The sequence below is a fragment of the Centropristis striata genome, chromosome 1 (genome assembly GCF_030273125.1).
Source record: "Centropristis striata isolate RG_2023a ecotype Rhode Island chromosome 1, C.striata_1.0, whole genome shotgun sequence".
In the NCBI taxonomy this organism is placed as follows: Eukaryota; Metazoa; Chordata; class Actinopteri; order Perciformes; family Serranidae; genus Centropristis; species Centropristis striata.
The window spans coordinates 10,342,584-10,357,092 of NC_081517.1; the positions used below are offsets into that span (position 1 = coordinate 10,342,584).

Sequence of the window (14,509 nt, forward strand, 5' to 3'; positions counted from 1 at the left end):
AATACTGTCCCAGTGCATGTTATACATCCATCTGAGCAATATGCCACAGGCCCCACAGTGAGCCTGCTCTTTGCCTGTAACCTTTTTCTCAGAATCTCAATACGGCTCTGACAGAACCAAGAACTCTGCAAGTAATTGTTTGATTAGTTTCTCTCGCTATCTGTCTCCATAACTGTAGATAGGAGTTGGTTGGTGACAGTTGGTGTGCATAATTCTGACAAGAAAAAAGATAAAAATGACTGTACGGTGTTGGTGGTTCTTATGGAAGCACCGATGTACCTTTATTTTCTGAACGTTCGGTGATCCACTCATTAAGCTTATGGATCCCACCTAGAAACTCTGGAATGAAGGGCTTAAACCAACACATAGATGGCACCAATTTTCCTAATGATTATCTCATATTACTCAAACCTATGTCATCGGCATACACCGAAAGATGTGTAAATTCTGTAAGTAAGCACTTTTTAAAAAAAAAAAGTAATTATTTTACATTACTATTATTACACTTGTCCCCACTCCAGCCTTTTAGGGTTTTGTCGCTAGGGTGGCTATAATATATGGCACTCTCACTCTCATCTCTTCATTAAAGGTTTAAGAGTCTCATCTAGTTGCATCAACAAATGCAATTAATGGTTCAGAAATATTACTTTGGGCATCACTAATTTTAACACAACGTTCAACTTCCGCATTGAGAACTGGTTTCATATTTAAGCTAATCAGGCTGTTCTCATTTTGTGTTTTTTATACCTATGAAAAGTAGGGTTGTCACGATATTAATTCTGAATCAAAATTGATTGATATTAACTTTCAATTTCAACTATTAAAATCAAAAGTAAGATTAACAATTACCACCCACCCCACCTGCCTGCTCCTTGGCGTCTGAAGAGTAAAGGACTTCAAAGAAGACTTAGCATAGCTTACCAGAAATTTAGTGAAGAAGTTTGTGCCTCTATAAAATATCATAACTCAGTTAATGAACATGAAGCACAAAGGGAACAAAGCATAGTTATTTGTTTGTTTGTATTTACTATTGAATGAATTATGCCTGTAGTTTGGGGATGCTAGATACATGTATAATTTATAAGTTCCTTGTAAAACATAAAACGTTTCTCTTTTTTATTGTGATCACTTGATTGTAATTTAGGGTAAAACATTCAGTAACTTGAAATCAATGATAGAAATGTGGGAATGAATTGCGACTGTGAAATAACTGTTTGATAGTCCTGGTTTGGAATGAGACGTCGGTCTAACTCTTGATTTGTCTCAACTGCAGAAGAACTTATTCTTTAGATCTTTCCTTGTCGTACTACAGTGCTGTCCACCTACACAGCTGAATCCAACACATTCACACCAGCTCTCTGAGAGCTGTCAAATGTCTTTCTAGAGACTGTCGGCAAATCAGCAACTGAAGCAGACGCAAAGGAACCGGTGAGAGAAAGTAGATACTCCAAAAAATACATTCTAACCCATTTACAAAGTAAATGTTAGGAATAGCCCACCCACTGCAGTTTTTAAATCCAGACTGAAAACACGATTGTTCTCAAGCACTTTTGACTATATATTTCTTATCCAAGGTCTTTAAAATGTTTGTTTTTTATTGAAAATATTGTTTTGTGTCTTAAGTCTTAATTATCAATAGTGTTGTTTAAAACTTTGAACTGATTTTTTATTTTTGTACACCACCTCGAACCTTCCTCTGTGTATGAAACAACTGCATACATAAAACTGCTTGCCTTGCCACGATTCTGGAATGAATAGAAAAAACTGTTTCATAAAACAGGTCCCATACTCTTTAAGGGTGACTCACTTTAAGAGAAGGTTAAGCTTTGGGCCGTTGCTCTGTGTACTACAAAACTTGCACTGCAAAAAAGGGAGTCTAAAACAAGATAAAAACACTAAATCTGAGGGAAATGATCTTGCTGCATGGACAGATAATTTAATTTGACAAGATTTCTTAAATTAGGATTGTTAAATCTAGAAATAAACATGTTGAACGCTTAAAATAAGAAATGAACTCTTAAAACAAAATAAATTATGTAACACATCTAAATCGAAAGTTTTTTTTTATCTCGGTTAGAAACAAATACTTTAGAGTGCACTCTGTTCGGGCCAGTTCATCACTGCTTGCAGCTTTAATTTACCATATTTTAAGCGTTAATTTCTTATTTTAAGCGTACAAAATGCTTATTTCTACATTTAATATTCTTAATCTAAGAAATCTTGTCAAGTGAAATTATCTGTCCATGCAGCAAGATAATTTCTCTCAGATTTAGTGTTTTTATCTTGTTTTTAGAAAACCCTTTTTTGCAGTGTGGGTCATGATCAGAACATGAAGTTTTAGGGAAAACTTTGTCTAAATAAAGTTTGAACTCAGAACGTTCAGAGCCAAAAGCAATAGTCTATTAACACAACACTTTCAATATAAATTATGCACAAATAAGGGGCATAATACATTGACTTAAGCCTCAGGTATCCACATTTACAGTCTGGATGCCTGTCGTATTATGACATTTGACATTTAATAAATTCAGTACAGTGCATTCTGCTGTACGTATGTATGTCTGTGTGTGTGTGTGTGTGTGTGTGTGTTTACTCATATCCCCCTGTATTTGCGGTACAAGGCTAATATGACTCCTGTGGCCAATGCTTCATGAGTCATAATTATAACCTCCAATCCAATCTGACATACTGGCTTCCAGTAATGTGGGATGGTTAAGAGACGAGCTTTGTTAATGCCTTAAAGGTTAAATATTAAGAGCAGCAAAGCCCATATCTGTATCCTTTTCACTTTAGCTCCGTGGCATGCTGTTGACTCATCTGTTTATTTATACAGAGGCTCAGATTGTAAAGACCGAGGACGTCTGTTCCTGCTTATAGCAGCAAGTCTACATATTTAATGTGGATCCTTTATTCTCGCACGCCTCGAGTAACTTGTTTGCGTCAACTGAAAGAATAAGGGCAAATTGTTTCATAGTTACACAAGTGGCGTCTATTCACATCACAAAATCTACTACTGCTCAATAGTAATGACAAAATGGAAAATTGGCAAAAGCAAAAATAAATATGGTGGAGAGATTAATTACTGTTTTTGAAATATTCAGGCGTTTTTCCCCCCTCGCCTCCAAGCTATGAGGTCAGTTTTTATAGTGAGCTACAGTAGTTTGTCAAGCCCACAGAAACACCTGAGGCACAGGATGGAATTTGAGTCAGAAGCGAAGTATAGGGCATGGGAGCTGGTGATACGTGTTTGACTGTAATTGGCTTTGTTACAGACAGGGCTAAGTGGTGTGGGTGTAACATCGAGCTGTGCAGTTGTGGAGCAGTCAGGACATTGACTCACAGAAAGCAGTTTGAGGACAAACGTTTTTGGGGAGTTTCGGTATGGCAGATTTTGCAGGTTAAAAAAGATGTTTTTATCTATTTCATTACCTTCGATTCTCAGTCTGTACCTATTATATTACAACTGAAGAAGAAGAAGAAGAAGAAGCTGAGATATCAGTGCTCGCAGCAAATGAATACATTTGAACTGTGCTACAGTGCCCAAAGACTTTCTTCCCCCATGTTAATTAAAGTTTAAAGCAATAATCTAAATTGCATTTAGGCTTTGATTATCACTTGGGATACAACATTAAGGATGTTTATATAGGTCCTTATTCAAGCTCAGATTCAACACAAAAAAGATTTCCTCTCTTTTTCTCCTCCAACATTCAGCATTTGTTGTCTCTGAAAAATGCAGAAAATGCTGCATAAAAGGCAGCTGATAAAACAAGTAATGAAATGTGTTGGACCATGGATGACACTGCGCAGAATGACACATTCAACAGCACTGCCAGCTACAATGTAGAGGAGGACGCACATATTAATGCTCCAAGGAGACAGGCTTCTCATGGACTCAAGCAGAGAGTTCTGAAAATTAAACACATCATTTTCTCACATTTTGTGTTTTTAATTTACATTAAAGTTAAGGACATGATGATTGAATTGTAAAAAAAAAAAAATGCTGGAAATGTGCAGCACAACCACTAAAAGAGCTGAACTCAGGTGAAGGACATGTTTGACGTTACCGCTACCACTCTCTGGATCCAGAAACGATCCTTTACTTCATGGTAAAATTCATATATTTGGATTTTAGACTGCTGAATGGATAAAAAAAAGCTCATTGTGTATTATATTTGGCTCAGCTCTTAGTTAGTGCTGGGCAGTAATTTAATAGGTTTTATCTTCTGTCAATAGAATCATATTGCAGTAAAATACGAAATGGGGATATTCACAATTACGTCATCAAATTGATAATAAAAGAAAATCTGAATTTATATATGTATTTATTATTTATAGGAAAAACTTTTCATTTGTCATGTATTTAATGCACTCTGGAGTATAAAAAATAGGCCTTACTATATGATTATTTCATACAGATTATTTACTTATTGAATTACCAAAAAACATGTTATATTGTGATATATATTGTTACCTAGATATAAAATGACTTAAATGAATCAGGATCGAAGATTTTTCCAGTATCACCGTACATTTTGTTCATGTGCATGATTTTGTAGCAAAAGAACAATGTTACATACACAAATGGGTACCAAAAGAGTATTCATAAGTCATGATCTGATTTTGATATGAGCTCCACCCTCAAAATGAACTCACATTCACAGCAAATAGTTAAACAACGTACAAGCTGCTCCAGAGTTTGGAATGGCTGTAAATGTCCTGCCACGCTGCCAAAACCCTGATCTCCCTAATACTGCCATAACATGAAAGGATCACAGGAACAAGGAGAGAGGCCGCTCAGCAGCTCCAAAGTTTGCGGGAGCTTTTAGGCCTGTGGCTCAGGAAACCTAGCTTCAGAAAAAGAAGGAGGAAGGCTGAAATTGCTTAACCTCTCCCACAACCTACAGCGCTACTTGAAAATCCTGCCCTCTGGTCAGAGATGCTCCATGCTCAACATGAACAGCTTTAGCCTGACATCAGTTCAGCTGCTCATACTGAAGAAGCTCCTGAGATAAAGCCCCCCACCCCCTCCCCCTCTTTCCTCTGCTGGAGGTCACAGTATTCCTCTACAACTCAAATAAAAACCCTGATCAGACCAAAGGTACGTGCATTTAAGCTATAATTTTAATGTTTTGTTTATTTAACTATACAATTTTCCATTCAGATTGATTATTATCCTGAAAACCAGGTATTTCATCTTCGGGTTTAGGGAAAGACATTTGTCTTTTTTTTTTTTACTCTACCCCTTCCTCACTGAAATACACGCACACACACACACACACACACACACACTCATGTTACACTGTGCATCAGGCAGAGATTTGGCTGCTTGGTGCGTGCCCACCTGACGGCCAACACAGGCTCACAGAAGGAACCCTCTGTGGATTTACGCATATTGTGGACGTGATAAGTGACTTACACTGCTGTTGTGGCCGGACCAGTGCACCATAGCCTGGTTGTGAGATGAGTCCCCAGTCAGGGCGAACGTTGAACTGTTAAGTTTTAGTTCCTCCTGCCTCGGACCGGCGGCTCTGCGCTCCTCTCCGCTCCAGCGCAGCTCGGAGCGCGTCACTCTGCGTCCAGCCGCCGAGCTCACGCTCTCTCCCGGGTCTTGACTCTGAGCTGATCTGATTCTATCATCACTGTTCCTTCTGGCGCGCTTTCTGGCGGCAGTAAACCCCGCAGCAGCGCTGATCTTCTCCAGGCGACTCATTTTCACATTGTAAACTTTCATCTCACCAGCTTCGCCTTGTGCATGCAGGTTGTCTGTATTCCGTTTCAGCCGCCTTGGCTCTGTGTACTCCGCCCGATCTGGAGCGCATTCAGCGGAACCAGCTGCGCAACGGAGCCGCCGACTTTCGGCACTTGCAGCCCCGGATCCTCCTGCCCCGTCTCCGCGTCCAAAAACTTCTCCCTTTAATCCTGTTGCGGACTCACTTGTGTCAAATTTCAGCAGTAATTCCTGTGCACGCCACTTATTCCCAGGCTGGCAGGACCTGCAAGTTATGTCAGCTTTGGCGGCTTGAAATAAACAGAGCATCATCAAAATCAAAAACCAAAACGCACGGTGCCACTTTGGGCAAAATATGACCTCCCGCTCCATGGCTGGCGGCAGAGAAGGATGCTGAGGATCCCCACTCTTCTCTCTACCTTATTGGGGTGTAAACTGCCGCTCGGCTGTGGAAGAGGAAGTGCTGCGCAAGTTGTGGCGTTGCTCAAATGCAGGGTTGTAAAAAGTGGTCCAAGTTGAAGGATTTGATCAAATGAAGCCCCGCACGCATAGGGGAGGAGCTGAGGATCCAGACTGAGAGATGGAGGATAATGTTGGGCTGACTTTCTCCATATTTGTTATTTTCCACCATATGGTCGGCGATAATTAAAGCAGTCAGTAATATAGTCATTTTTTTTATGCTGCTCTTTTATTTCTCCTCACAGACACATTTTCTGAGCAGCTATTCGTGGTAGTTTTTTTCCCGCCTGATGCAGATTTTATAACCAGCCGCCCTTCAGGGGAAGTAAATCGCGTAATTTAGCAAATGAAACTGGATAATTTCACCTTTGATGATCCTGTTTACAGTCTTTTAGATTTAAACAGGGGCTTCCTGTAATTGGTACATTAATATGTTTCAAATTAAGTGCAGTGTCAGGGATGGCAGCTTCTATGACTTATTAAACAGCAATAAAGAATTCAACATCCCACAAAGGAACATGAGATTTTTGCACAACACCTCTATCTGCATGCATTTTGCAAATGAACTAGCATCCCTCCAGGATGATATGATGGCTTTGCATTTATTGGGTATGCACTGGACCAGCTGAGTGCAAGCTGGAGAGCCACCTGTAAAGTGAAACATGCAGTCTGGATTAAATAATGAATATTTCAGTTCTTTGTTAACAAAACAACATCATGTTTAACAATATAATTCTGTCCAAACAAGCAGCCAGAGTGTGTCAGGCAACAGGGATGAGTAACTGGTGGAAACATAGAGGGCCGGAAGTTCATCTCTGTGATATCGGCCCTGCAGCTTTCCGTGTCTAATGACTGGAGGTTATGGTGATTGCTGATGAGCACAAAGGGATATACAAATGGTCACAGACTACTACACCAGCTGGCTGCTTTCTAGTTCACAGCAGAGGATGCTGCCGAGAGGGAATAAAATGGGCAGATTGTGCCTCGAGAGGTGATTAATTTTACCACCAGGAAAACTATCTATAGGCAACCACAAATTAAGATTAAAGAGTAAAGGATTATAGAATTAGAGTGTCATACATCCTGTTCAAACCTGCTTAGACACATGTTGCATCAGTGTGCCCAATATAAACACATTGGTTTTAAGAGAGTCATATGTTCATAATGAGCCCATCTGTGGTGATTACAGCTCAAAACTGCTCATTCTGCCACATCCATTCTCCCTCTGTTTCTCTGAAACTATTTCCTGAGGGTGAATCTACCATAATCCCACCTTTTTTGTCAAATTAATCATTAGTTAATTTGTTGACAGGTAACATAGGTGGAGACTGTATGAATTACATGAAAATTAGGTTATTAATGAAAAAATGCATTGCGTACATTTGAAAATATTAATTATTTTATTTCTGTAATTGGTGTTTTATATTACTGTTGTGAGCATTAACTCAGCACGATAATCATTGTTTATGTGTTTAAAGGGTCACCCATTCACCCAAATCAAACCCAAAGTGAGCATGATTAATGATGTTCCATTTACTTCCATTAAATTGGGGTGGCAGCATAGATCTCCAGGGTCCTGATCCTGGGGCTTCTTGATGGCTAGTTAGCTAACCACCTGTCCAAATCCAGCAAGATATCCAACCTAAATGACAGAATAGGTCGGCAATACCATCCAAAACAACCCATATGAGCATTTTGCTGGTACAGAGCGGATCATTTCTAAAAATGGCATACATGTTATTATACATAAATGTGAGGTTTCCATAAAAAGAGTGCAGTTTTGTTGAATTTAGGCAAAACCACTTCTCTAGGTTTAGGGCAAAAAGACAGTTTAAAGAGTAAATAAATGCATGTAATTGCCGGAAGTGAAGTAATTGCGAGGACGACGTGACTACTGAAAGTGACATTGTTATGTACGTGATATTCTATATACTCCGCCCCAGAGTTATTTATAATTACTACAGCCACTAGAGGGCAGGGGAGGACAGTCTAAAATGTAAATATGTGTCGTATTGAGCGTCTTGTACAAACAATCTATTGGGTCGTTTTTAAGGGGAAACAGTCTGTCACATCAGTAGGGAGGTTACAGCCAGCAGGAAGTTCCAGCTAATGATTTTACAGGTCAAATAAATTGATTTTATTTTCAGTGCCAATGCAGTAAGTGTTCCATTTTCACATAGAAGTAGTGAGTAAGGGTATGACAACATTGCTCATTAGGGGATAATTCCAATAAGTGTTTTGGTTGTCTAAACCTATACTGTCATATTTCAGAAGGACATCACTTTAAAATGTTGCCATTGAGTCCTGAAAAAAAATGCATTGAACTCAATGTGAGGTTTTGAGAAATTATCCAATATTGACATTTTTGTCTGGAGATAGAGTTTTGGTTGGCAACCAACCCAGGACTTTAAACCAGGAAACCTGTGTTCATTTCTCATTGTCAGTTGTCATTGTTCTAACCCAACCTTGACCAAGTGGTTTTGGTGCAAAACTATAACCAAAGTGCTTTTAAAGCGTTTAAAACAGCAATCAGCACATGTTTACAATGTGTCATGGTCATGTGTTTGCAACATGTTTAATGCAGGTTCAGAAACCCACATTTGTGGTTCAGAAATGTTGAAGTTCAAGATATATCTGTGCTTCACAGAAATGTGAAATGCAACATTTACTCTAGTGACTGCATTGGTTAGCAGATGAGTAACAAAAAAAATGCTGTACAAATTAGATTTGAGGCAATTTAATATTGTCTCCATTACATTTTATTTAGTTTTTTTCCACCAGAGAGCATGGCTAAATTGTTTTGTTTTTTTTAACTTTAATGAAAGTCTGTCTATCAGCTGACAAATTGTCTTGAAACTCCCGAATATTTATATCTGTAGCAGCCTATTATAAATGTCTATATTAGGCAGGCTACATAGAGCATGTTTTTTTTCCCACACTTAACACTTAATATGTTGCTTCAAAAACCATATTTTTTCTACAGTGGTGATTATGAAGCACTATGTGATCAGGGCTGATAGCGAGTCTGCTCAGATCCATGTGGGCAGTACCTGCTACACATAACCCTCAGCAATTCAAAGAGACTCGACCTGATCTGATTCAATGTTTGGCTTTGGCTGGAACTGACATCTGTGACGGTCTCTATTCTACAGTCTACTGCATCTAGCTGCACCGTTACAGCTCAAAAGTATCTGCATGGCTAGATTTCAACAGAGGTAAGGCAAGAGAGAAAATATGTTTTTTCATGATGTGGGTGAAACGACCCTTTATATTACGCTGTTAAAGTGAAGTCTGATTACGCCCTCCCTTCTTTTTTTGGGAGCGATCCTCCCCAGCAAGAGACGTTAAAGATGATAAGTGTTGCCTCTCCTCATGGCACACAGCATTAAGCAGACATATTGGATTGGATTAATGGTGCTGCAATGGACAGGGACTACGTGGCTCTTAGACACTTATCAACCAGTTCTGTAGTGTGTGTGTGTGTGTGTGTGTGTGTGTGTGTGTGTGTGTGTGTGTGAGCGTGTGTGCATCTCCTGCGGTAACCGTCTCACACCGCATCATCTCCTGTCCCCGCCTGGACTCACCATCCATTCACAGGGAATCGATGTCCTGCCAATAGCAGAAATGGATTTTTGAGGATGTTGCAGAAGGCAATATGCGGGCCTGAGCTGTCTGATTTGTATGTACCCCTTCGGACTGTGAATCTACAAGGTTGTAAGCTTCGGAAATCAGAGGAAAATGTTCTTGTATGCAAAAGTGAGGGCAGGGAATATGACCTCTGGCTTCACAGAAACTTAACTTAAAGAGGGCATGATTGAAAGCCTTTCCAGCAGAGGCGGGTGGTGTCTTTCAGTTGGTCATTATTTCACATATATATTTTCATGCTTTTAACGGATGTTTTTTTGACATTTTGAAAAGTGATATTAAAGTCAACTTTTAAAATGATTCAGTTTTCATATCCTGAATTATACCAATTCTTATGTTGACATCAGGACCAAACACAACCTAGTATTAAAGGATTCATGTGCACAACATGTGTTCACATTAGCTTTTTAATACAAAATAATCAATTGCAATATAGTCATTATCTATATTGCAATTAATTATTGTATTTTCACTCCATTCTTCTGATAAATCTGTCATGTTTTAAAAAGCAGAACTCTGTTTCAATTATTTTACACTGTTGCAATTTTTAAAATTGTAATGAAATATTAGGGAATCTGGAAAATACATAGTAAGACAGTTAGCATATACCATTAGCTTGGCAATGCTGACTTAAAGTTAGCAATCTAGCCAGAAAAGCATGCTCCTGCAGCCATAGAACACATCCCACAAACTAAATGCCACCTTTTATAAGTCTTAAAGTTGCATATGAACACATAAAAATTGTCTCATGTCCTAAATTAATAGATAACACCGATTCCTCTGTGCTGTTGTGACCTGCTGTCAAACCCACAGGTCGATGAAATGTTTGTAAAGTGGCTTTTTAAGATAAACATAAAAAAATACCCTCCAAACTCACAGTCCTTGTATGACCTTTTCCTTCTGCTTCATATTATTTCAGTCATTCGATCGAACCATGACACTGACTCATAAAGTGTCTTTTCACGACTTTTACAACATTGTTCCCCCTCCCTTGCTCAGCTCCCGGGGTTACCCTCAGCCCAATAAAGGCTTTAGAGCATTAACACAAGCAAGAGTTGGACTCAGCAATGTCCTTTTTTTCCGATCTAAAACATTCCCGTTTCTAACAAGAGAGCCAGAGACAAAAGAAGCTCAATAAATGTTGGAACAAAGCTTGTGTTTCAAGGGTTCTAGGTGAACAAGTATGGGTTGAAAAGAGGAAGGAAGTCAAAAAAGGGACCAAAGCAACAACAAAAAAAGAGGAGGGAGGGGTGGTGGTGGAGGGGGTGCTTTAAATGGCTCTTTTATATTCCTTGTGTTCAACTCAAATTGAAAGTTACTCCAGATAAATAAGTTTCCCAGTAACATAATACTTTATTGGTATTCACCCATAGCAAAGAGCAGACGTCGGGTCAGGAGCAATCAGTTTGCCGTGGGCTCATGGAGAGGGGTTCAACATCTGAGTTCAGCATCTTTCAATTTCAAACACTTTTTGGCATGTTTGTGTCTCAGCCTGCCATTAATTGCAAAACCGTCCACCCATAACAATGTGAGCTGGTGAGATACAGACTGCAGCCTAAATCAAAGCCAATCCTTTACAAGGCAAAAAAACTGCCTACAGAAATAGACCAGTGGTTACTTAGGATTCCATTTCCAATTCATGAATTGAATTTCAAGCCGTGTCCCAAATTGACAGAGCCTGACCGCAGCTCTGCTCTGTATTGTCATGGCATTTGAAAAGCAGTAATTGGATAATCCATTTAAAGATGAAACCCCAAATTTATGACAGTGACAGATCTCCCAAATGAATGTGGATAGTGAATAATGTTGTCATCTCAAACAAGATGTATGTACAGTAACTTTGACAGTATCAGTCCAGCTGGGCACTGTGTGAATATCCTGTGAGAAACTCGTCCTGTGGGGCACTTCTACACGGAGATTTCAAGTTCACTTCTTCTCTGTAGAGATTAGCAAAGAGTCACTTTTATTTATTCCCCTCATTCTGGACTTTTATGTCCCACTGCCCAGTGTCCAATGGCACATTTGCGGCAAAGTCTCAATCCTTATCGCACTCTCCTTAATGCACTTACATTGGTCTTGTCCACAGGTACACAGGTACTTTAAAAAATGTTGTTTTTTTTAAAGGTATTTAGCCTTTTGTACAAGTGCAAGCAGCATGAAGATTTTCCCAAACTCTGTTTACAGTGTTGTTGTGTAGACATGGAAAACAGAGTTTTTGGCTTGTGAATTTAGAGTGCAGAAATATGGCAACATTTTATGGAGCTGGATTAGGGTCGTTTTGAATAAATAAAATAAGTGTACACATTTAAGGTTAAATACAATTATGATCAACTCTGGTAATTCTTTTGAATACATTTTTTATTTTTATGTGTTTCTTTCATTTGCATGTTTTATCTTTTCAGATTCAGATCTCTTTTTTTCACAGTTTAAAAAAAAAAATCAGTTTTAGATCTGTCTTTTTCAGTTTCAGATTTTTTTTTCTTTCAGGTTCAGACTTCTGACCATAGACTGTATATAAATAATGGACGTAGTTACCGTGACGTCACCCATTGGTTTGTGGACTGCCCGTTGGAATCATCGAGTTCAGCATTACACTCGTCGCCATCTTGTTTCCGATACGCGGAGCAGACCATATTTGGGCTGTGGAGGAGCGAGAGGGATCTGACGACACTGACTACATGCCTCTCTACACCCGACTGAGAGAAGCCGCTGCTAATTCATGTTAGCATTAATTGGAGCATTAACTGTTCATTTTGGCTAGCAAAAAACAAAAACAAAATGTATGTTACTTACCTCAGAAAACTGAACAGCGACTCTTGTGAGTATCTGTTAGTCCAACCAAACGCTAAATGCAACATTTTTAACGAACAAAACATTCAAATAAACTGTCATTAAGTGTAAAATACAGTGTGAAAGGGTCAAAGTTATGGGACCAAACCGGTAAATGTCCTTTTTTATATCTGTATAACTTTATAACGGCTCGCCTTGTTAGTGACCTGTCAATCAAAGGTAGCCCCGCCCAAAATCATATGATTCTTTATCTTTTATTTTCTTCTAAATGGGGCCATTTACACTATTAACATTGAATTGACTTGAAGAAGATTTTTAACTAGCGATTGAGACCATAGTGTTGTCCTAAAAAAAATTCTGAGGTAATAAATCAAGTGAGATGTTTTCTCATTTTGTATTGAAATGAGTGGCCAGAAAAGCTTGTGCAGCCGCCGTCAGCACCCCTTGCTGGAATTTTTGGTAGAATGCAGTTTAAGGCACTTCCTGGTTTGCCTCCCTGCTCAGACCTGGAGGTTGCCGCCTGCTTTTGACTCAAATGTAGTGTGGGGTGTGTGGCATGAACTGAGAGGGGCATGGCATCATTACAGACAGCTCCACCAAAAGGCTAGAGACCTTTCCATATCACGTTGCCTTCAGGGAATGTAGGATCTAAAACGATTCAGCTACACCACATGATTGTCAGTGAAAAAACTGCGGTCAGTGACTAACTTCCACTTGCACACCATGCACAAATATCCTGCACGACCAAATAAATAATATGTCACCTTATTAAGTTTTAATATTATTCAATACGTGGTCAGTTCAACCAAATATAGGCCTAGACTTTTTTAATTCTGCTCTGACGTTTTTGGATATGTGAGACGTGGAAACTGCTTTAGATAGTACTGAGGACCAATTGCAGAACAGGAGGGATAAATTATGCCACGTTGTGCACACATAAAGTGCTGAAATTTTTCGATTTCCACGTAGCACTGTGAATGCAGCGCAGTGTCTGCTGGCAATGATGCCTTCCGGGGGCGGAGCTGCAGGCTCATTTGCAAGGTCCAGCACACAGGTGAGAAAAGTTAAATAAGTTTGGGAAAGTTTAACCTACTGCTTGTAGCCATTTTGAAAAAAATGTCTGCCATGGCAACCAGGGTCTGAATTTGTGATGGCCCAATATCTAGTTTTGTTGCCAATATATTTATCAACACATCTACCAAATTTGCTTTTTTTTTTCAAACAATTGTTATGATATATTGAACTATGCTGCCCCACTAACATGAAATGGTTAACAGTAGGAAATAAAACTACTTCACTAAGGTTAGTGCAAAAGAACAGGGGTGATCTTAAAATCAACTATCGGCTGCAATTGCACAGGTTAATAACATTGGCTCTTGGTTTTACAGGGATTTTGAACACCGGTCTCCTGGGTCAAAGTCAGGGGCCCACCTTTCATATTACATCCATTAAGTCTAATATTGCTGCAGATGGGTTTACCTGTAAAGTTAATGGAAAGTCCAATGTGTCTCATGCTAAAGGATGCTACAGGGTTCCTTGTCCATTGGTATCAGATGCAAAGGGACATGACAAACTCGGTATCCGATGAGTTGGAGGTGAGACCTGGCTGGCCTTCCTGTAATGGCTTTTTTCAGGTTTCTGATTGGCAAACATCTTCTTGAATTCGGCAAGATGGCTCCTTGTTGGTTTGGCATGCTCTTGACAGCCCTTCAGTTGTGCTTTTGTAGGTTCATATAGATGGAGATTTGTATTTTAAAACATGCTTGTGTGGAAAGGATTTTCTGCCTTTGTCCTCCCTGGACAAATTCTTTCCTGTTTGTTTGTTTTTAAAGTATGAATTGTCACATAATTCTGTGCTACACCTTCTTTACCAACTTAATTCCAATT

General features: G+C 39.2%; 1 protein-coding gene across 2 annotated transcripts in view; it reads right to left on the bottom strand.

The window, feature by feature from the left end:
- Window positions 1-6,255, bottom strand: part of LOC131968917 (VPS10 domain-containing receptor SorCS1) — a 218,965-nt gene extending 212,710 nt beyond the window's left edge. For both annotated transcript variants that reach the window (XM_059329983.1, XM_059329974.1), the window contains exon 1: window positions 5,417-6,255. In XM_059329983.1, the coding sequence (XP_059185966.1) occupies window positions 5,417-6,100 (684 nt within the window). In that variant the 5' untranslated portion in view covers window positions 6,101-6,255. The remainder of the gene's footprint in view (window positions 1-5,416) is intronic.
- Between the last annotated feature and the right edge of the window lie 8,254 nt (window positions 6,256-14,509).